Source organism: Sorex fumeus, unplaced genomic scaffold (genome assembly GCF_029834395.1).
Source record: "Sorex fumeus unplaced genomic scaffold, SorFum_2.1 ptg000034l, whole genome shotgun sequence".
NCBI lineage: Eukaryota > Metazoa > Chordata > Mammalia > Eulipotyphla > Soricidae > Sorex > Sorex fumeus.
The window spans coordinates 35347328-35372405 of NW_026606091.1; the positions used below are offsets into that span (position 1 = coordinate 35347328).

The window sequence follows — 25078 nt, forward strand, 5'->3', positions numbered from 1 at the left end:
GGGTTAAAAGTGGGTAAAGGATATTCTTGATAACCTTTCAGAATCAATATTGCAAAGTACAATACCCAAAAGGAGAGAGACAGAGAGAGAGAGAGAGAGAGAGAGAGAGAGAGAGAGAGAAGAAAAATGCCTGCCAAAGAGGCAGGCAAAGTGGGGGGGAGGGAACCTGGGGACACTGGTGCTGGGAAATGTATACTGGTAGAGGAATGCGTGTTGGAATACTGTGTGACTGAAATCCAATCATGAACAGCTTTGTAATGCTCAAAAAATATTTTTAAAAAAAGAACGACAGATTTTAGATCAAATAAATGCTTCCCTATAAGTAAATTATCTACTGTGAAAAGTCATACGTTTTATCATCCTCCCAAAATGCTGTACCAATTTAAAGTGCCACTCTAAATAAATGAGAATACTGCACAAGCACAATGGAATTGTAGTATAAGTATTGCAGCATTTTGTAACTTTTTTAATATTTAGCTTTGTATGAAATGCTCTTCATTGAAGGAGCTCATCTTCATAATAATCTGAATTAAATATTTAAAGAACTATTTAGAGCTAAATATTAGAGCTATCTTAGGGGGCCTGGGAGATAGCTCAGAGGCTCTGAATTCAATCCTGGCACCACATGGCCTCCGGAGCACCATGCTGTGGAGATTTCTCCCACCCAAATAATTAAGGGGGGGAAAAAAGGCTCTTATTAGGCAGGAAAAGCACACACACACAAACACACACACACGCGCGCACACAAATCTTGTATTAGGTAAGGAAGCCTCAGAATCAAGGATACTTTTCATCATTTCTTATCTCAGAGCAAAACCCAAGTTCTCATTTTTTACGGGAATGCTTCCTCTCTGTTGTGCTGTTTAACTATGTGCCACTTGCTAGTTCTGTCTATTCCTATGGAAACCAAGTTAGTGTACGGAGCCAAGTCCTGAAGGAGGAGGCATCGAGGAGACATATTAGAGGAGTTCAGCCACAAAGCAACTAAAGATGTTGACTTTCCTTCAGTCAAATCCTCTTTGAGAGCCAGAATTTGTTCCAAGCCAGAAAGATGTTCTTGGCTGATGTATTGTCTAGCTGCTCTGCCAGATGGATGAACATCTTATACTTGGAAAGTATCAAATAAAGCTCCTATTCTGCCTTGGACGTGCCATTCTTAGTTTTTACTTGGAGAATGATCAAGTAGCTAAGAAAAGTTTTAGAGATTGAGGTTAGTGTAGTTACCATCAGAGTCGCTGAGTAATTAGAAATTTACCTGTTATACACAGTATTAAGTTTGACAATCAGAAATTTCTTGAAAGAGCCAGAGAGATAGCTCAACAGACCAGAATGCATGCTTTGCATGCAGGAGGCAAGGTTCAGTCTCTGGTTCTGCATGGTCCCCTGAGCACTGAGCACTGCCACACACAGCCTTCAATCTCTGTGCCAGGAGTAATCTTCAAGCACCACCAGGTATCGCCCCTAAACCAAAGATTTTACTCCAAAGGGTCAGAGAGCTAGCTCAATGTGCCGAATACATGCTTTGCATGAGGGAGAGCTTTTGTTTGACTCCTGGAACCATATAATGCCCCCAAGCACTAGTGGGAGCTACTCTTGAGCACAGAACTGGGAGTAGTTCCCAAACATTACTGGGTGTGACCCAAAAACAAAAGAGAAATTTAAGGGAAGAGGTAAAATATCTATGGCTGGAAAATAGAGATAAATTTCCTTTCTATAGTTTAGTGAACAGCCATCATTTAAAAAGTTGGGTTTTATAGTTGCTTATTTTTTTCATAAATATTTCTGTTAAAGGCCAAGAAACAAGGATACAATGAGACAACTTAATCAACTGATGTAAGACACTGATCCAAGCATTGGGCCTTCTCCTTTCCAATCCCCATGTATACTCAAAATTTGGTATGGTAGTAGAATCTCATAGCCTAGATATAAGTACTTGTAATCACCTGGTACTGAGCCATTTATGTGAATTTTAAGTTATTTTTATATTTGAAATAAGACATTGAATTATATGTATTTTCATTTAGACCAGAAATTCCTGTCTTTGGGGAAAATATTGAAGCAACGACTAACATAAATGTCTTATAACCCTGTATCTTGAATCTTGCCATCGCCTCCCTTTTGTTGGGCCCATAAATATCCTACTTTCTTTGCTAGACAGCTCTATAGATTTCCTTCAGATGCCCCAAAATGTTATTCCCATTTAGCTCTTAACCTTTTTAGATTGTTGGATTCACTCCCGACCTGGCCCTCCTGACTGAAGGCTGGATCCATTCAAATAAATTCTTCACTCATTCCCCAGGGATTTTCTAGAATCACAGGTCCACTAATATTATTGCCATCTTAAATTCTTCACTGCTCCCCTATCTGTATAATACATTTTAGGCTTTTTATAATACCATATTCGTTTCTTGATTTTCTAACCCCTCAAATCATGTTTTTACTTCTTATTTCATATTGAAATAATTGGAATTATTTTCAGAGTCTGAGATTTGATTTTGTCCTACATTAAATGCTTAAGAAGTCATCTGCTACTGTCTCATGAATTATTGACAAAATATTCCAGGATCAGAGATAAATGAGATTATTACAGCCGAGCAAAAGCATAAGCCCCAACATGTCAACATCATTCCCCTTGCTTCCAAGAAGCACGCAAGAATTGCAGAAGACCCAGAAAGATGCTGAGTACACAGTGGGTTTCCATCACAGCTGAGGAACATTGAACTGCAAGAATCTACTGCTATTAAAGTAAGCCCAGAGAAAGACATGACCTCCTCCCTCAAGCTGATTGTTTTAAATACAACCTGGAAAGTTGCCTCAGGAAAGAGTGGTTAAAACTTTGCATTCTTGGCCTGAGAACATGCAGGGACGAATAAGGTCTATGGTAAATCATCTCTCCCAAAAATTCATCTCTTAAGTCCTACATGTTCTTGACATAAGCACGCCATTCCCTCAACTATTCTAATTAATCTGATTTAACAGAAGCTGGGAGCAAATCTGTTTAATAAGTCACATACATTATTTAATTAATAGTGTCATCCAAGTGACAAGATGGAATAAACCTCAGCATTGACTTCAACTATGCCCCTCGGTATCCTGAACCAAGTCAACTGTGATTAAGTCCCAGGGGAACCCATAGCTATTACTTTATGACCAGAATGTATTTAAGGTTAATATATCTATTATAATTTATCAAGGGAGTTTGATTGACTTCCTGGTCTGTTGCAAATAGTTCTAGGAGGCGATAGATGGCCCACACTTTCCAACATACAAACATGTAATCTGAGAAGGCTGAAATCACTTTAGTTCAGGATTTCCTATTAAACCTAGATCATACTTATTGTGTCTTAGATAAACCATATGGAGATGTGGCTCTACTGGTAGAGCACATACCTTGTGTATGTGGAACTCTAAGCTCAATCCCTGGCATCAAATAGTCCCCTAGCACCATTGGTTATGACCATCTGGTATGCAACCCACCATAGCAACAACAAAAGAGAGGTTGTGCTGTCCCTGTATTTCTAAATGCATGAGGGGGTTAAAATTCAGTGCTGCCTTGATGGCATCCAGCATGCAGGATTCAGGACTGTTCTTTTCTACATGAACTTTCCTGATGCATAGCATGCGGAGAGGGGGTGACAGACAGATTTCTATTCTCAACTTCTGTTTCATTCTTGCAGTGAATCCTATCTTTGTCTTCCTAGGACACCACAGTACTAGGACCAGGGGGGACAGTGCTTTTTCCTCTGCTTTCCATCCCTCTCCCAAGATCTATGGTTTGCCTTACCAGGTATAAAAGTTCTTCTTTTCCTACTTGGCCATGAAATCAATGTGTCTCACAGGCACAATTCTTTATGTTTCCCCCAGATATCCCCTGTTCATACCCATACCTTTATTCCAGTAATAGGTACATGTGGGACAAATTTATAGAGACCCATTTTGTCCCCAACTTTGGCTCATTTGGCACTTAGAAAAGGACTTAATAAGCCTGGTGCCCAGTCAGCGACCCATTGTGGATGTTTATGCTTCTTTTCCATGTTTCAAAAAAGCACATCCACGTATCTGAACTAGAATTAAGTATGAATTTCAAAGCCTTCTGGACCAATCAGGACAGCCTAGATAGGCTGTTAAAGGAAAGAAACAAGCATTGTCACCTGGACCATTCCAGGTTACAATGAAATGGAATCCCCATTCCTGCAGGGAAGAATCTTCAGATTTCAAAGGAAGATTATATAGTGGACCACTTCCTTTGTCCTTATTACTTGGCAGAGTCTGCTTAGAGATGAACTCTAGTGGAAGTCACAAACATTAACCAAACTGCCACACTTAGGTTTGTCAACCAGTTGGAGAGAACTATGGCAGGGTCAGAAATCTTCCTTTGAGTTTATTTTTGAGGAGGTCATGCCAGTTGTCAGCACTTCCAGGTACCTGAGGATGGATGGTAGAGGAGCACAGGATGTTCCTCAAATACCAAACTATTTTGAGTATTGTTAGAGGTCTCTGTGATAAAAGCCACGGCACAGCTAAGCAGAGAATAGCAGATAGCCCATAAACCCCCAAACATGATGCAGTTTTACTTAAACTGCCTCAGAGCAATAACTGGGATAGGCTCTTCAGACTGAAACAGCCAGTCTGTAAGCTGAAAATGTTTGCAATGGAGAGGTGCAGGATGGCCCCAGAAGTCCCTTGAAGGGACCAAAAAGAAGCAACACCCTATATAATAGCCTCCTTCATCCTAAGAAAAGTAGGTCCACTTGGATGATCACCCAACACTTTACACAGTGGTTACTTCTGCATCAAACACATTTACTTTGTGCTCAGTCTATGATGATAGATTTGTTACCCTGTTTAGGGCCCCCATGGATCCAGGGACCACATGGCCAGTGACCTGGGAAACACAGCTTATTTGATCACCCAATTCCAGTTTTTCTTTTCAAAGAACCATTTCTTTCTATGGGTATCTACTTATATTACCCAAGTTTTCAGACTGACAGTCTGTGTCTTCCAAGAGGCGTGTCTTTCTTTACCATCTGTAGTATTCCAGAGTGGCAGGCCAGATTACTGGAGCATTGACAACAGTTGGTAAGTTAGTAAAAATCCTCCCACATCCTTAGTTAGACATGATATTATCTATGTTAAGTGTAATGGATTTCATTTCAACTTACTGGAGGGACTTGCCTCGGCAAAGTCATTTTTCCAGAGTTATTATTGAGACTGCACAAACTCCTAGTTGAGATTGGACGCCCTCCCAATGGACACCCGGATAGAACTTAGCCAAACCAACAGTTAACCAGGCTGACACATTTTAGGGGAATCCCTGATTGTGGAGGGCAGGTTTTCTTCCACCCAATTACATATAAGTCAGGCTACAGCAGAGATCAGGTACATCCCTTTTTTTGCTTCCCTAGCATAAGGTAAGCAAAGACAAGGCATCTTTGAGTTGCTTGTTTAATCCTCCTCATCACCATTCACATTCATTAACAGATTGAAGGATAGGACTCCCACCTCAGGGACCTTTCCCTTCTTTGGGATCTTCATATAGGTACAAAACCTGACTTACTTACTCTTACTCTTTAAGAAAATGGTATCTAGGGCTGGAGCAATAGCACAACGGGTAGGGTATTTGCCTTGCACACGACTGAACCGGGTTCAACTCCCAGCATCCCATACGGTCCCCTGAGCACCGCTAAGGAGTGATTCCTGAGTGCATGAGTCAGGAGTAACCCCTGTGCATCGCTGGGTGTGACCCAAAAAGAAAAAAGAGAGAGAGAGAGAAAAGAAAATGGTATCTGTTCGTGTCTCATCTTAATGATCTCTGCTGATAGGTCTTGTATTTAATTTTGTTCTACTATTTTTGTGTGTGTGCTAATAACTTATTACTACAGGTTAACCATGGCTGTGGTATAAGATACAAGACCACCAGAGACCCCCCCAAAAGTCTTTATTACAGCAAGTAGGAGGTTTGTGTTGGTTTCTCCCCCAGAAACTAGGGGCCTAGCACAGAGAACTCAGGTGGACATTGAACACAAAGTGGATCAGCACGACATATTTGGATTTGGGGGATTCACATATTAAGTAGTAGGCAAGCCTGATCCTTTTCAGATGTCATGGAGGATGTTACTGGTCCTTCCAGCTTCTTGCTACAAACCCATCTCTAAGAACTGGCCCAGATTTTGCACTGAAGAACTGGCAAGAGTTCGCATTCTTCACATACCCAGTAAGTACATGCAGGAACACTCAGCACCAGGGCAGATTGCCTCTCCCAACACTTTTGTGGTATTTTCAGGACTCATTTGTATATTCAACCACTACTAAAAGTTTGATATAATGAGACTATTGATATTTGTGACCTACATACTCCCTGGGAAGAGTGAGTCTTTTAAAAATTAATACGGAAAATGCCTTGAGAGTTTATAAATATACAATTATATAGATGTCATTAGAATTAATAATAACGAATCATGTTTCTACTGTTGCCACCTTAATTTTCAAGAATGTGTCTTTTGAACTTAGTTGTATACTAAGTGAATAGTCAGGGCAAACAAAGGCTTAAAGTTAAAGGCTGGGAAATAATATTTCAAGCAAACTAATTCCCTCAGAAAATATCCAGTAGCCATACTTATATCAGACAACATAAACTTGAAATTCCAAAGGGTGGGAAGGACAGGGATGGTCATTTCTTAGTGATCAATAGGTATGTGTATCATAAAGAACAAACACTCCTAAATATTTTTTCACCTGATAATGGACCAGTAAAACATTTTAAATAATTGCTAATAGACCAAGAGGAAGATATTGACAACACATAAAAGAAATTGGAGACTTTAACACTACTTTATCACCTCTGGATAGATCAGCTAACTAAAATTCAGCAAGGAAAAACTGACTTTAAAGAAAAATGGAAGATATGGACTTAGCAAATACATACAGGACTCTTGAGTCACAAAAAGTTGAATACTTCTCCAGTGTAGCTGGAACATTTTCCAAGATAGACCACATTTTGGGCCACAAAATGTATCTCCATAAAACCAAGAAAACAGAAATTATATCAACCATCCTATCAAGTCATGGGTGTTGAAAATGGAATCAACACATTTTGTTTTCTGAAGTTAATCATAAACAGGAACAAGGAAAAGACTCAAACACTTGGAAATTGAACAGCTCACTACTGAATAACCTGTGGGTCAAAGAGGAAATAAAAAAAAAATGAAAAGTGTTCTGGAAATGAATGAGCATGAAGATTTGAACTACCAGCAAAAGCATTAAGAAGAAAGTTCACAGCAATGCAAGGACTCATTAAGAAACAAGAAAGCGCCCACATAAATAACCTAACTTCACAGCTTAAACATCTAGAAAGAGACCAATGAAAGGAATACAAAACAAGCAAAAGGAGGGAAATAATAAAACTTGAGGAAACCAACAAAAACAGTCCAAAAATCAACAAAACTAAGAGTTAGTTAGCCACTGTGGTGGAGGGTGTGATGCCAGAAGTTTTATGTATGAAACTATACCAATAACATTTTTTAAACGGTGGTGCTTAAAATAAATTTTTGTTGTTGTTTTAGACCACACCCAGCAATGCTCAGGAGTTACTTCTGGCTCTGCACTCAGAAATCACTCCTGGCAGTTCTCGGAGAGCCATATGGAATTCCGGGGAACCCAGGCCAGCTGCATTCAAGACAAGCACCCTACCCACTGTACTCTCTTTCCAGCCCCGCTTAAAATGATTTTTTAATGTAATAAAAAATCATCTTTTAGATTATGAATTAGTTTCTTCTAGAAGAGCCTAAAGAAATCGCCACACAAGAGAAAGTACTTTGTTTTAAAAAAAAGGCCAAAATTAGTATCTAGAGCATGTGAATAACTGATACAGATCAGCAAGAAAATGACAAATGGCTAATTTGATAATGAATAGACAACACTGAAGGGTTATTCAAAGAGGAAACGCTCTATGTTTCACCTTAATGTTTCACCTTAAACAAATAAAAAAATTTGCCTTAAATAAATAATAGTAAAACAGTTGTATATCAGTATGCTGGCAAAAGTTAGGCAGTTTGACAAAATCAAGGATGGTAAGAATATGTGAAGACAGCTTATTGATGAGAATAAATTGGAATATAGAGAATAATTTCAACACAGCAGTTTTTAAAATTCTTGTACATTAGGAAATACATACAAGAAAAACTAAATGTTGTGTTGTTTGTAAGAGAGAAAAATGAGAAACATTCTAAATATTTCTCTAGAGAAGTATAAATTCAAAGTATTACTTTCGTATGACAGAATGCTTAGTGAAAATGTATGAACAAAAACAACTTGGATAAATCTCAAAAGTGTTGCTTTGATTAAAAAATGGCAGATACTTAAGCAGAAATATTTATACAAAAATTTGAACCATGTAAAGTAATATTATTAGCTCATGGATACATATATTTGTAAGAGATAAAAGTACTAAAATATTCACTGGGATGATGAATACCAAATTCAGAACAGAGTTTCTAAAGAGGGAGAGAACAATAATAGACTAGGAGAAGGGCAGAAAGAGAGGATTGGCCATATCTATCATGTTTTATTTCTTAAAAGTAAAAAATGTAAGCAAAATATGAAACTTTCACATCATTTTTATTAAGATTAAAAGAGCAGGATCGAAAAGATAGAGGAGTTAGGGCACTTGCCTTGCGAGCAGATGACCCTGATTCAGTGCTACAGCACCATATATGGTTCTCCCAAACCCTCTCTGGAGTGATCCCCAAGTACAGAGCCAAGAGTATGCCCTGAGCACTTCCAAGCACCCTCTACCAAAAAAATAAATAAATAAAAATTAGGGGCATAGTGATAGTACAGTGGGTAGGGCATTTGCCTTACACACAGCCAACCCATGTTCAATCCCCAGCATCCCATATGGTCCCCTGAGCACCACCAGGAGTAATTCCTGAGTGCAGAGGCAGGAGTAATCCCTGAGCATTGCCAGGTGTTACACAAAAAAAGAAAAAAATAATAATTAAATGACAATATGGTTTTTCTAAAAAAAGGAATGTTTCTTGGAAAATTGAATGGACAAAAATATAGGTTTAGATTCAGGAAAATAGTTCAAAGGTTGGAGTACATGCTTTTCTTGCAGTAGGCGTGAGTTTAATGCCCAGACTGCACTGTTGTTAGTGACACCAGGCATATAACTGGGAGAACTGCCAGGTATAACCTAAAACCAATATATGGACATGGATATATATATTCTGTACATTGTGTATCCATATGTACCCATATACACATATGTGTATTTGTATATATATGGTCAAATGTTTCAGTTGAGGGCCAGTGAGTGTACAGAAGATAGAGTGCTTGCCTTCCATACATCTGATCCCAGTTTGAATTCCTAGCACCATGTATGATCCCCCAAGAACCACCAGGGATCACTCCTGAGTACCATTAAGTATGGCCCAAACCACCCCAAAAATGGCACTTGAACTTAACTCACTCCCTAGATTTGTTCCGAGTGTTGCTCTCCAGGTTAGGGAATTATTTTCTTATTTTGGTGGGAAGTTGTGGGTACCCAGAAGTGTTCAGGGGTTATTTCTGCTCTGTACTCAGGAGTGAGCCCAGGCAGTGCTAGAGACCCATCTCTGGTGCCTGGGATTCGAACCAGGTTGGCCTCTTGCAAAGCAAGTACTCCAGCCCTGGGATTTATTTTCTTTTCCTTCTTTTTAGATATTATACTCCGTTGTATGCATTTGGAAACATCTAAATGCCATGATCATTATATTACAGGTAAAAAAGAAGACCTTGGTGTTAATAATGACAGAAATATTGAGATGTGGATTATAACTACTTAATAAAAAAAAAAACCACAACAACTCACATCTTGTTCCATGTTTCAGAGACATTAGGAAGTGGTTTTGCCTTTTAGCATCATGACAGACATGAGCAGATTAGAGTCATAATCTGACTAGATCAGAACCTTCTGTAATGTTAACTCTCTCCCTCCTGCTTTCCTACAGTTTTCTTACCATCTTTTTTTTTTTTTACTCAAGCAGGCCCAGTAACATCTCCATTGTGGAAAAAAAAAAGTTTTGATTTTTTAGCTTCTTCACTCATACTATTTTAAACCCAGTCAGAAATATAAAAACAGAGGTTGAGATGATAGTACAGCTGGTAGGATGTACTATATCCACCCCAGGTTCTATCCCCGGCACAAGCTGATCCCTCCTAGGAGTGATCCCTAAGCAAAGGGCTAGGAGTGAGCTCTGAGCACCACCATATATTGCCTCCAAATAAAACCAAAAACAATGTTGTAAAGAAATATAAAACTAGACCCCAGTCTGCACCTCAGAATCATGTTCTTTGTGGCCCTAAGAGTTGATTAACTTCCAAACTCTCCCCTAAATATTTGCATTATGAGAGTAAACTCCAAAACATAAGTAATCCTAGTACCAAGCAGTGTTACGAGAAAGTGGAGATTTTTTGTTTGTTTTTATAAAACCTCTACAGGATGCAGAGGAGTCTATGACATGGCTGCCTTTTCTATTGACACTGGAAATGTTTTTCTGATTTTATCTCTTAGAATTCTGTCATCTCTGCTCATTCTCAGAACTGAGTTGCACACATAGGGCATTTAATAAATTCATGTCCATGAGACCATGAATGCTGACCTTTATTCAAATGAGTTGTGTTGTTTCTAGTCCCTGAATTTGTATATAATATGTAAGATCTTTTGGTCTAGGAGGATTTGTTTTATCATATGCCTGCTTCACCCAGGCTAAATTTTCTAGTAGATAAAGCATAGTTGATCAGATACAGCCATTATATTAGGAATCTCTCAGTATAAAAAAAAATAGAAAGCACATTATTTATAACATTCCAGCTGTTTTTATTTTTAACTATTCCGATTTTTGCCTCTCTTCTTAATTACGAACTGAACAATGGGGACACTTTTTTAATTATTTATTTTTTGCAGCACACACAGTGATTTAGTTTTTGCGGCACACCCAGTGATGCATTCCTGGCTTTGCACTCAGGAATCACTCCTGGTGGTGCTCAGGGGACCATATGGGATGCTGGGAATCGAACCCTGGTCAGCCGCATGCAAGGCAAACGCCCTACCCGCTGTACTATCGCTCCAGCTCCAGGGGCACACTTCTTGTTTCCACTCAAACAATCTCTGTTTTGCTGCCTTCTCCATGTTGGAAAACTGCTTATAATAAAATTAGTAACTATTTACTTTATTCACTGTTGTAGGTTCTTTACAGATACTATCTTTATTATTTCATGCACATAATAGTCTCAGAAACCATGATTGTTCTACTTTACAAATGAGGAAATAGAAGCACAGGAGGATTATTTAATCTGTAAAAGAATTCCTGTACTTGGGGACTGGAGAGATAGCATAAAGGCAAGGCGCTAGCCTTGCACACTGCCTACCTGGGTTCAACCCCTGAAACTCCATATGGTCACTTGAACCTGCCAGTAGGGATCCCTGAGTGCAGAGCCATGAATGCTTTAACAAAAACAAGACAAACAACAAAATTCCCGTACTTGTGTAAGGAACCAGAACCAAGCTAAAATCTATGTCAAAGAGTTCTGTAATAAATGCAGACATTTTACTATTGCCTGCTTCATGACAAGGCTTTACTCAATGTGACATACATGAATAATGGTACTAAGATGTACCAAGTGATGTGTAGGTAGAACCTCCAGAATAATGTTGAATTTGGAGCATCATTCCGTAAGTCAGTGGGCAATCCCTCCCCAGTATATTCTAGTTTCTTCCTTCTCCTTCCCTTTTCCTCTAATTTCAAAATCAAAATGATTGTCTAAATATCTGTAAAAGGTCATGATGAATTATTCTGTAATATTTGAAATGTGATATTCAGAAAGGTCAGACTTCAGTTTTTGGTGTCAGGTAACACAGAGATTTGTTTCCCCTGGTTACTTTTTCTTTTTTTCAAATAAAAAACATGGCAAGAGAATTAGAGCAGAGTGCCCCCTTGAGGAAATTTTGGCACCTTCCTTTTCAAAAACTCTGGAATGAAATGGGAAGTCAAAATAAATTATAATACATCATAAGGTAGGAATAATTTCAAAAAATATATAAACCAACAATTATGTTGTCCACCTTAAGTGTATATATTGGTAAATGGCAATTTTCTCTATAAAACTTAAAAGTACATAACAGTAACCAAATACCAGATATTTGACAATTAAGAATCTTAACTATTATGCTCTAATACAGCACCAGAAAATAAAAATTTTTAAATTGGGGCGGAGAGAGAGTACGGCGAGTAAGATTCTTGCCTTACTTGCAGCCTGACTGGGTTCAATCCCCTGTACCTCATATGGTCCCCACGGCCCTATCAGGACTGAGCCCTGAGCACAGAGCCAGTAGTAAGCTTTGAGCACCAAGCAGGTATGGTCTCCAAACCAAAACTTAAAAACAAAATAAAAATTTTTTAACTAAAACACCTCCTGATGGGTTCCAAAAGGTAGGACATTGAGTAGGGTGCTTACCTACTGTATAACGTACTGTTTATGCACCATACATTGAGTAGAGTGCTTATACAGCTGACCCAGGTTCAACACCCCTGAGAACCACCAGAATTAATTCCTGAGTAAGAATTACTCCAAAGACAGGAGTAAGCCCTGAATCATGCTTTCTCCTCAGAAAGAAAAAAGCCTCCAGAATATATTTTATTTCTTCTTGTTCATTCAGTTCTCCAAGTACATTCATTAAGAACCTATTTGGGGCCCAGAGAGGTAGTACAATGATTAAAGCACTTGTTTTGCATGCTGCCAACACTGATTCCAGCCCTGCCATGGTCCCGTGAGCACCACTGGGAGCAACACTTGAGCACAGAGTTCCAAGTGTCCCCTCAGGTGTATGCCCCCAACCCCCACCTCAGGATCCACAGGATCAGGGGATCGTGATGGCAGGACATAGCCCAAAGGACTGGACTGCATTCTGGAACCCTGTGTTCAATCCTTGGCATGCATACTCCCTTAGCACTGAACCAGGAGTAGCTCATCACCCCAATCGCCTCATGGTGTGGCCCCAAAACAAAAGCAAAAGAAACCTATTTGGTGTCAGGAATTATGCTGAACACAATCGTCACTGCTCTGAGTATTGAGAAAAGTTGACAGAGAATTTGATTGTGCGATACAGTGTTGACTTTTACTAAACGGTGGTACCGAACTCCAGTCAGAATTGGGACTCTGGAGCTAGACCTCAGGACAGACTCAGAGGAACTATGTTTCGAGTGCTTTGTTTCTAAATTCTCAGATTGTACAGATACACTACATAATGATGACATCGGATCTCCGCCATGTATTGTTTGTTCTTATAGCTAATGTTCTTTGCCCAGATGGAACAGAGTGGAATGCCTAATCCAGTGAAATATTGCTCAGCTGCTTTGTAAACTATGTGCATACAGTAGGTGGATGAAAGGAAACAAATGATAGAGTAGTAGAATTATAAATATTTTTCTTTCGTTTGTCTGAATACTACTTTAGCAGACTAAAATGCCTAAAACATTTTAATTTTGTTTTCTATTTTTTTAATTTATTTTTTTTCTAACTTTATTTAAACACTGTGGTTTACAAAGTTGTTCATAATACAGTTGTTTGGGCCATTCAATGTTCCAACACCAATGTCATCACCAGTGTGACCTTCCCTCCACCAGTATCCCCAGTTTCCCAATCACTCCATAAACCTATCCCTTAAGGCACAAAATAATTTATTTTATATTGCTTGCTACAACGAAAAAGGCAAATAGAATTATCAAAAAATAGTGCACAGGGGCTGGAGAAATAGCACAGCGGGTAGGGCATTTGCCTTGCACGCAGCCAACCCAGGTTCGATTCCCAGCATCCCATATGGTCCCCTGAGCACCGCCAGGAGTAACTCCTGAGTGCAGAGCCAGGAGGAACCCCTGTGCATCGCCAGGTGTGACCCAGAAAGAAAAAAAATAGTGCACAGTGATAATTGGAAATGATCACTGGACAAGAACTGTGTGCTGAAGGGAGGTAAAGTGATATACCTGATAACCTTCCTGTAACGGTATTGCAAACCACAGAACCTAAAGGAGAAGAGTGTCTGCCATAGAGACATACTAAGAGGCAGGAGGGAAACTAGGCACATTGGTGGTGGGAATGTACTCTGGTACTGGTACAGGTATGGGTGTTGAAACACCATATGATTGAAAACCAATCATGAACAACTTTGTAATTGTGTATCTCACAGTGATGCTTTTATTTTTTTTTGGCTCACACCCTGTGATGCATAGGGGTTACTCCTGGCTCTGCACTCAGGAAATACTCCTGGAGGTGCTCGGGGGACCATATGGGATGCTGGGAATTGAGCCTGGGTCAGCCGCGTGCAAGGCAAATGTCCTACCCGCAGTGCTATCACTCCAGCCCCAGTGATTCATTTTTTAAGTAATTGGGTTACATAGGAACATAAAGTACATTTTATGGAAAAAGTACTTATTAGATGTTTTTAATTGTTGTACCTATCACAACGGTGTTGTTAATATTGAGAATTTACTGAGCTGTCTGTTGCTATTTGATCCTTCTGTGTTACCATTCTCACTGAGCTTAGTAGGTTTCGGTTACTTACCTCTAATTGCTATGCTCCCACTGAGTTGTCAGTATTATGGAATTTTTTTTTTTTTTTGCTTTTCAGGTCACACCTGGCAATGCACAGGGGTTACTCCTGGCTCTGCACTCAGGAGTTCCTCCTGGCAGTGCTCAGGGGACCAGATGGGATGCTGGGAATCGAACCTGGGTTGGCTGTGTGCAAGGCAAACACCCTACCCGCTGTGCTATCTTTCCAGCCCCAGTGTTATGGAATTTTAAGGTGTCTTCAGCTTTTCCAGGAGTTGTAGAACTGGGAGAATTCTTTGACTTGGCATCTATTGAGATCAGTCATGGAGCTGGGCCATTTATATGATAGGGACTGTGGAGTATGGGTGTGGCTGCTCTCGCTTTGGCAGGCTGGAGACTTGGACCATCCTCCACCCCAGAGGGCCCCAGGGTTTTCAGCCCAAAGACCCTTGTATAGGGAGTTTCATTGTCTTGGCGTCTCCTCTGAGATTCCTAAAACATCTTTTTAATTAATTTTTTTTTACTTTAAAGTAAGTATCATCCTGTTGTCTTTTTTGTTTTTCGTTTAGGGAAACTATCGCTTCATGAAACTCTTACTTACACGTAGAGCAAACTGGATGCAGAAGGATCTAGAGGAGATGACCCCCTTGCACTTGACCACCCGACACAAGAGCCCCAAGTGTTTGGCTCTCCTGCTGAAGTTTATGGCACCGGGAGAAGTGGACACACAGGATAAAAACAAGGTGGTGCAGCTGTCAAAGTTGAAAAGTCAGAGCCAGAAGCAAATGCTTCCTGTCCCGAATGAAACTTTAAGGAAGAACCCCACTTTTCTGTGGCTCTGGGAAGTGTGCTAAGTGCACAGGGTTCACAGCCTGAGCCTCCGACTGGAGGTTTCAATCTAGGTGTCTCCAATTACTTGTTTTGTGTTTTGGGGGAAATTGCTTAATTCCTCTATACTTCTATGTCTTGGGCCTCAATTTTGTGGAAGATAAATGAGATGACACATAGAAAAAAGTTTAGCATAGTGCACAATACAATAAATTGTTCACTGTAGCCAAGTAGTGATTTTACAACAGGCATTAAAAAGAACAACAGCAAACAAAACAAAAGCACCCAATTAGAAAATGGACAAAGGTTTTAAATAGACATTTCTCCAAAGAAGGTAGGCAGTTGGCCAACAAGCACATGAAAAAGCACTCAACGGGGGCCAGAGTGATAATACAGCAGGTAGTTTGCCTTGCACACAAGTGATCCTAGCATCCCATACAGACCCCAACCCCTCAGCCCCAAGTAGTAATTCCTGAGTATAGACCCAGAAGTAACCCCTTAATGAAAGAAGTATATGACAAACACACACACACACACACACACTGAGATATTTTATGCCCTTTAAGAAGAATATCATCACCAAGTAAATGCACTGCACTGTCATTCCATTGTTCATCTATTGGCTCAAGCGGGCACCAGTAATGTCTCACAACAAATTGTGAGACTTGTTGTTACTGTGTTTGGCATATCCAATACGTCATGGATAGCTTGCCAGGCTCTGCCGTACGGGCGGGATACTCTCGGTAGCTTGCCGGGCTCTCTGAGAGAGACGGAGGAATCGAACCCAGGCCGGCTGCTTTCAAGGCAAATGTCGTACACGCTGTGCTATTGCTCCAGCCCACCAAGTAAATGAATAAAATGACAAGCGTCAGTGGGGCTCTGGAAAATTTTTTTTTTAATTAGTGAAACACCACGAGGTACAGTTGGAGACTTACAAATTTTTGTGCTTGGGTTTCAGTTATACAATGATCAAGTACCCATCCCTCCACCACCGCTCATCCTCCACTATCACGGGTCCCAGCATCCCTCCCACCCCCCATTCCCCCATCAAACCTGCCTCTGTGGCAGGTCATTCCCTTTTGTTCTCTCTCTGGAGAATTTTTAACCCTATGTATTGCTGGTAGCACTGCAGTTTGAGTGGACCCAGTAACATCTCCATTGTAAGACTTGTTATTACTGTGTTTGGCATATTGAATACATCATGGGTGGCTTGCCAGGTTTTGTCATGCGGGTGAGATACTCTTGCTAGCTTGCCGGGCTGGTAGGAAGAGAAAATGATAAAACCCTGGTAGAGAACAGTAAGGTGGTTCCTCAAAAAATTTAGTAAAGAATAACCGTGTGATCCAGTAATTCTACTGCAGGCCTAGAGACCCAAAATAAATATGTATATTCATATACATAGAAACTTATTTAACCATAAAAATGCAAACTGCCCAGTGACCACTGACATAAAACTAGTATGTGTGTATGTGTGTATATATACAATATTAATAACAAGGTTACTTATCTTTAAATTGAATGAAGTTCTGACAAATACTAACATTTGAATGAGACCTAGAGAGAGAGCCTCAGTGGGTTAGGGCAGATGTTTGCAAGCAGGTGACCCAGATTCACTGCATGGCCCCTCAAGCACTGTCAGGAATGACTCCAGCTCATAGCCAGATATAGTCCCAAACAAACAAGATGTAAAACAGAACTGAAATTTGAAGACTGCTATAAGCAACATACTAGTTAAGTGAAATGTCAGATACAAAAGGAAAAATTCTGTATGATTGCACTTTGAAATACCTGAAGTCATCAAATTCATAGAAATGGAAGGTAGAATGATATTTGCCAGGGCTGCAGGGAGGTGGGACTCGGGAGCTGCTGTTATGGGGTATGGGGGGAAATAATAAATAAATAAATCATGGTCACGGTCACGGTCCTCCCGTTGTTCATCGATTTGCTCGAGCGGGCCCCGTAACATCTCCATCATGAGACTTGTTGTTACTGTGTTTGGCATATCGAGTACGTCACGGGTAGCTTGCCAGGCTCTGCTGTGCGAGCGAGATACTCTCGGTAGCTTGCCAGCGGTATGGAATTTTAGCTGGGGAGGATGAACAAGTTCTGGGGATGAGTTGTGCTACCACTTGTTCAATAAATCAAGCACACTTAATGCCACTGAACTGTACACTTACATGCAGTTAAAAAAGGCAAATTGTGTATTTTACCACAGCAATTAAAGGGAATTACTAAAAAAATCAACATAGAAAATATAAACTCAAGCCCTTTACCTTTAGATTCAACAAAGTCTCAAAGTATAATATTGCATTTCAATAAATATATGCAGAAAAATTAGGATGGGGAACATAAAAGAATTACAGAACCTGTACATATTGTTTATTGGAAATACTACTGTAGGTGGAGTAGGAGCTATGACTCAATGGCAATGCAAGGCCCTGGGTTCAGTCCCAAAGACCCCCAAAAATGTAGTTAAAGGCAAGTCATTGCTATTATATTTATGACCTTTTTTCCTTACAGCATTACTAAAAAATGATGAATTCAACAGTGACTTTATATTAAATGCCAGTGGTACACTTTTAATGAATACCAATTAAATGTTGATATTTAACGTGACAAATGAGTTTGGTTCCTGCTGCTAAATGATCTAATTCTAGGTTGTATTGATGGCAAAACTACTTGCGAAGAATAATGTATATGAGGACAGTTTCAATTGTTGCCTTAACAGATCTCTGACTAGAGAAACATTTTTTACTGAGGCATGTTGAAAATGGCAGGGGAAACTTTAAACCAACATCAACAAGTTCTAGATATTTATTTCAAACTTTCATCTAAAGCAAATGTTGCTTTATTTTCAAAATGTGCTTTTTTTTTTTTAAAAGAATTAGGTCTAACACTGTCCTCCCGTTGTTCATCGATTTGCTCGAGCGGGCGTTTGGCATATTGAATACGTCACGGGTAGCTTGCCAGGCTTTGCCGTGCGGGCGAAATACTCTCGGTAGCTTGCCGGGCTCTTCGAGGGGGGCAGAGGAATCGAACCCGGCTTGGCCGGACTGGCTGCGTGCAAGGCAAATGCCCTACTGCTGTGCTATGGCTCCAGCCCAGGTCTAACAATTCGGTTTTTTAAAATTACAAACTTAGGTTTTTCCTTTCATGTAAGAATGAATTCTAGATCCATCCATGGCCCTTTTTTTGTATTAAAATTGGAAACATTCTATGAACTTTAGGTGTGTGGCGCAACATTAAAATCATCATTTTGTTGATAATTAGTCACAATCTATTGGACTGTTTTATCCATGTTCAGTATTCCCATTTATTAATACCTGCTTACTTGAAGGCCTGTCCTTGTTAGGTGGCCAGATCTGACTGTCAGTCAAGTTAAAAATCTCAATTTGGAAGTCAGAGAAACAGTACTCATCCCCAAGCACTAAGATAAAATATCAAACTCCCATAAGAGTGACCAGTAATGTCTTAGAGAAAAAGTTGTTACTAAGATTTTGAAACTCTCGGCTTTGCAGCAAACCGCCCTGCATTGGAGTGCCTACTACAATAACCCTGAGCACGTGAAGCTGCTGATCAAGCACGATTCCAACATCGGAATTCCGGACGTGGAAGGCAAGATCCCACTCCACTGGGCAGCCAACCACAAAGACCCGAGTGCGGTTCATACCGTGCGGTGTATTCTGGTGAGAATAGACCTGGATGGCCTTTCCAGAACAATCTCTACTGTGAAATAATCAGTATATCCAAAATATATATATATACATATATGTCTGTGTATATATATATACATATATATCATAGAAACAAGTTACAAAGCAAAAGAACACAGTAAATGTGATGCTGTTACCCAAGAAATCAAACACTCTAGATTGAACTGCAGAATCATTTTATTTGGTGGGGAGTGTGGAGGGCAGATATTCAGCAGTGCTCAGGGGTTGTTCCTGGCTCTGTACTCAGGGATCAGTCCTAGGAGGGCTTGGGGACCATATGTGATGCCATGAGTTGCTTGCCATTTCTTTTGGTGTCTTCTCTGTCCCTCCCAGTATCGTTTTGTTTTCTCTTTTCTGAGAGGCTCCGCTGATCCACTATCTAGTTTTACAACATAGAATGGTAATTTTAGTGATTATGTTTTCACTTCAAGAGTTCTATTTGGCTATTTTTCAAATCTGCTGGTCTTTTTTTTTTTGAGAAAATTTGTGTCTTGCTAACCTTTTATTTTATTTTTTCTTATTTTTATGAATAGTTACATTATGATTTTTATATAAATCTGACTCTCTGAAGTCCTTAAAAAATAGTTCTCATTTATAGTACACAATTTCCTCATAGTTTTGGTTGGCTTGTTTTAGGAGACCCAAGAGCCTGAAATGCCATTCTGGTATATTTTACTTCTTTCCCTTTTTTTTGTTTTTTATTTATCATCCCTTTCCTACTCTCCTTTATAAACTAGACTGTCTGTACAGGCAACTCTAAATCTGGGATGGCTCTTCAGAGATTTCTCAGATTGGGGTACAAAGGCTCAATGTTGGCTTAGACCTAATCTTAAAAGTGACATGACCCTGGGTGAGGTGACTCTCTTCAGCAGAAACAGTTCCAATGGCTGGCAGCTCACATCGTCTGCAGGTAGCACATCCAGCTGCTGGGGAAATAAGTTCTTCTGGCTCGAACAGGAATCTGAATAGTGCATTGTGATGTCTGTTACAGAGAGCTAATATAATCTATATATCTCTGAATAAATAGAAAAAGGAATAAATGTTGTGAACTGGCTATTTATAGAGCAATAAAGCCATATAGCCAGTAAACATGTTTTTTTTTTGGTTTTGGTTATTTTTGTTTGTTTGTTTATTTTTTGCTTTTTGGGTCACACCCAGCAATGCACAGGGGTTACTCCTGGCTCTGCACTCAGGAATTACTCATGGCGGTGCTCAGGGGACCATATGGGATGCTGGGAATTGAACCCGGATCAGCCGCATGCAAGACAAATGCCCTACCCGCTGTGCTATTGCTCCAGCCCCCCAGTAAAAGGAAAGCCCTCAACCTGGTTTATAAAAGAAATGCAGGGCCTGGAGACATAATACAGTATGTAGAGCACTTGCCCTGCATGTAGCTGACCCATGTTTAATCCCCAGCACGCAACATGGTCCCTGAGCCCTGCCAGGAGTAATCCCTGAGAGTCTGAGCATCACCAGATATGGCCCAAATCACAACAAATAAAAATTGCCAATATATATATAGTATAATGCATATGTGAAAATATTAAAAGTATGCATGTAATATTTATTTGATACAGGCCACACAACTATATCTGAATGCCTAACATATAAAAGCACATTGGGTAAAATTAATACGGATTGTCAGTATATGATATTTATTTTATCTTTTCTGTACTTTAATAATTAAATATAGGACCAGAGATGTAATACAGTGGGTAGGGTGCTTGTCTTGCACACAGAAAACTCAGTTCAGTCTTCAGCACTACATATAGTCACCTGAGCCCTACTAGGAGTGATCCCTGAGCACAGAGCCATAAATAAGCTGTGAGCTCTGCTGGTGTAGCTCAAAAACAAACAAAAAATTGAATATGAAAATAAGTCTTAAGAATCTGACAAGATCTTGACTACAATAAATGTATATATATGTGATATATATATATCTGTAGCACTGTCCTCCCATAGTTCAGATTTGCTCGAGCAGGCACCAGTTACGTCTCCATTGTGAGACTTGTTACTGTCAATAGTCCCTAATGATGAAAGAAAATTCAGAGTTTGAAAAAAATTGCTCAGTTATGTCAAACATGCTTTATTGCACATTCTTATGCATCTGGTCTTGGTTCCTTACAATCAGGATGCCGCTCCAACAGAGTCCTTACTGAACTGGCAAGACTACGAGGGCCGGACACCTCTTCATTTTGCAGTGGCTGATGGAAATGTGACTGTGGTTGATGTCTTGACCTCATACGAAAGCTGCAATATAACATCTTATGATAACTTGTTTAGAACACCACTACACTGGGCAGCATTACTAGGTGAGTTGATTGTGAATCAAAGGATCAACATTAGGAAGACGTATGTTGGAAACTTTCAATGCTCTGTCTTTCCCCTGACAACTCCCACCTATTTAATTATTGTTATACTTAATTGGTGTTTGGCAGTTGATTTCTTTTTGTTTGTTTGGGTGCCATACCTGGCACCTACTCAAATGTTATCCCAGAGTAATGTTGAGGGGTCAGTCCCAGTCAAGGAACCATGTGAAGCCAGGGATTGTATCTGGGCCTCCCATATGCAAAGCATGTCAACCCATGCTTTCATCTATGGTATGTAACATACCATATGGTATGTAACATTTCTCTGTGGTATGTAACATTTTAAATCTAAATTCCTCTATTACATGCTTTAATTTTAGTAACTTTAAATGTATCCTGCTGTATACTAGTCTCAATATCAACAGTATGCTTTAACTTTTATTTTCATTATAAAAGCAGAGCACATTCATTGACAAATATAAAATAATTCTGTTTTCGCATTCTCTGCCTTTATTTTGAAGGTTCAGAAGCTTAATTTTATGTTGTGCTAATGCCATGATACCTGATTTTTTGGTTCACAGTTTTCTAATGAGGCTTTCACTTACTTAACCTTCATTTTTAATTTTTTATTTTTCTTGTTTTGCTTTTTGGTTCACACTCGGTGATGCACAGGGGTTACTCCTGGCTCTGCACTCAGGAACTACTCCTCGAGGTGCTAGGGGACCATATGGGATTTTGGGAACCGAACCTGCGTCAGCCGCAAGCCAAGCAAATACCCTACCCACTGTGCTATTGCTCCAGCCCCCTTACTTAATCTTTATTGAGGTCATGTTTTTAAAATCACAAAATGCGAATATGTATTTATATCTGATTTGGAGTGGGAAACAGTCTAAAAGTCTTTCTCTTGTCATTGATTTTTACCATTTTGCCACAAGTTTTAATCATTAATTGTTAATTAAATTGGATTTGTTTTTTTGTTTCTGGGTCAAGTACAGTTGTGCTCAGGGAGTACTGTGCCCAGGGATCACTCCTAGTGGTACTTACATCACATATAGTACCAGAGTCAAACCCTGGTGTACCATGTACAAGACAAGCACTTTTCCTACTCTACTTTCTCTCTGACCCCAGTAGTCATTGTTATAAGATACCTCGTTTATTCCTTTTTATGATTTTCTGATCCTAGAGTATTTGGATTTTTGTCTCTTAATTTTTCCCCCATTCCTTGGTTTTGCTTGTTAGTGTATAGGTTAGATTAGTTATTGTTTGGTTTTGCATTGTCTGATATTTTAGGACAGCTTTGTTTCTTTTAGTAATTACTTTAAATTTATTTTTAAGCTTGAATCTGAACAAAATAAAAAATTAAACCTATTGATATCGGTCTGTTTAAAACTAGAAATTTAGAAGACTGGGGGTGTGATTCAGTGATAGAGCACTTGCCTTGCATGTATGAGGCCCCGAGTTCAATCCCTGGCATTTGGAGGGGGAAAAAAACACAACTAGAAATTTAGTGTACTTTAACTTATACTCTTTTATTTTGTTGTTAATATGATCTGAACCAGAGTGAAGAAACAGAACTAGAGGCTAAGACTCTTGCCACTACCAACCCTGACTGGTTCCTTGGGACTGTTATGGTTCTCTGAGGGCCACCAGGAGTGATCCCTGAGCACAAAGCCAGAATAAGTCCTGAGCAACTCTAGGTGTGGCTACAAAACTAAAGAAATTAAGACAATGATAATTTGAGTTCTTGAATTAATGTTGTATACTTAATTAATTTTTAACTACACATTTTTTTTAGGAAAATGGTTTTTGCATTCTCATTCTAGTTTATAGTCAAATTTAAGATTACTATTTGAGCTTTATCTCAGTGTACAGTGTCAGTCTCTCTTCCTTTTTCTCGACCTTAGAGAATAAATTTACAAATTTGTCTTGCTGTCACTGAACTGACATTTTGTTCAAGTTTTTTTTCTGTCTGCCTCTTAAAGCTGGTGTATTATATTTTTTCTTCTCTTATCTATATTTCTTTTTATCTTGGCTGCTTTCTTTTTTATCTTCTCCATTACCTTTCATTTCAATCTTTTTTCTTCTTAGGATATTCTGTCTCATTACACAGAAGCCATCTCTACTAAATCAACAATGCCCAAATACTTCCTGAAACATCCCTCTGGATCTTTCTCTGGGTCATTCTCAGAGGTACGCTCTCCATCTTTCTGATTTTCATCTTCTGTTTTTTTCTGTCCTGTATTACATTTTCCTTTATCCTTCAGACAAGAAGAAAGGTGCTTAGATGGACTGTATGGCAAGGTGACATTTTTACTCATATTTTTTCTGTATGTTATGGATACCTTCATCTCAGATCCTATCTGTAGAGTGGGTGTAAATGAGCATGATTCTACTCTGGTTCCTGTTTCCTGCCTGCTCTCCATGTAATATACCCTTGCCCCAGTAATGAAGCATCTTCAATCCCTGCTCAATTCTGTGAGCAACAGAATCTATGAAATTAATTATCTCCAAATGAAATTCATTATATCCAGATATATCATATATTATAGGTTTCCTCATTTTTTGGCCCTTTCTGTGATTCTTCATTTTCAGAGATATTCTCCACAATGTGCCATTACTTCCCCATTATTGCCCACTTATTCTCTGGAACTTGAAATCATTGCTTGCTCAGATGTTAATATGCTGGGGCAGGGGAATATTCAGAGGGATGGGTAGTAGGCCCAAGAGATTATAAGAGATAATACTATAAAATCACTTCCTAAATAGTAGTAGATTTTCAGTGCAGTTCTGAATGGTTGTGCCATGGAGCTTTGAGATTCTGATCACTGATAGTTGAGAGTCTAATTTCTAGTGCAACATTCCCACTATCTTTCATTTTTGCAGACAGTCTTATAGTGTGAAACTAGGATATGCAATGAGCCAATAGTTTTCTCTTAATCTGGCCTTTATAATTAAGGTCTTTTTCTTCCTAATGGAAGCATTAAATTTTTAGTGTTGTGGGTTTGTTACATTAGCACTGCTTGATCCTACATTAGCACTGCTGTCCAGAAACCAGTTTGAAAGTTGTGTGCTAGTAATTTTCTTTATCCCTTTCCTTTACATATATTATAAATCAGTCAACATCCATCCCATGTGAAAACTACCTTGCTGTGTGTGATTACAGGTCATGCTCAGATTGTCCATCTCCTTTTGGAAAGAAACAAGTCTGGAACCATCCCATCCGACAGCCAAGGAGCAACACCTTTGCATTATGCAGCTCAGAGTAACTTTGCTGTGAGTAAAACACAACACTTACCCTTTTTTAAAAGAATGACTTATCATTTTCATGTAATCATAAAGTCATATGTAGTTGTTTGAAATATAACGAGATTCCAATCTTCATTCATCTCACCTTAGTGGTAAATCATTAAAAAAATACCTTAATGTTTCCAAAGAAAATATTAGTAGCCTTTTCTGTAGACATGCCATGAATATATAAATTTCTGCATGGACGGGGGTATGGTTCAATCTGTACTTGCGGGGCGAGTGCATCAGCAATCTGATGATGATTTTAGACTTCCTGATAACCCAAAATTGCCGCTGTACCTTTGGCTAGACCCCAACAACTTGGGATGAAGTTTATCAAGAAATTAAACAGCCAAA

At 39.3% G+C, this 25078-nt stretch overlaps 1 protein-coding gene across 1 annotated transcript in view; it reads left to right on the top strand.

Moving 5' to 3' along the window:
- INVS (inversin) overlaps positions 1–25078 on the top strand; it is a 144469-nt gene that overhangs the window by 63985 nt on the left and 55406 nt on the right. Inside the window, exons 4-7 of the mRNA XM_056116990.1 lie at positions 15156–15329; positions 18933–19100; positions 21259–21439; positions 24600–24709. Coding sequence (XP_055972965.1) covers positions 15156–15329; positions 18933–19100; positions 21259–21439; positions 24600–24709 — 633 coding nt within the window. The remainder of the gene's footprint in view (positions 1–15155; positions 15330–18932; positions 19101–21258; positions 21440–24599; positions 24710–25078) is intronic.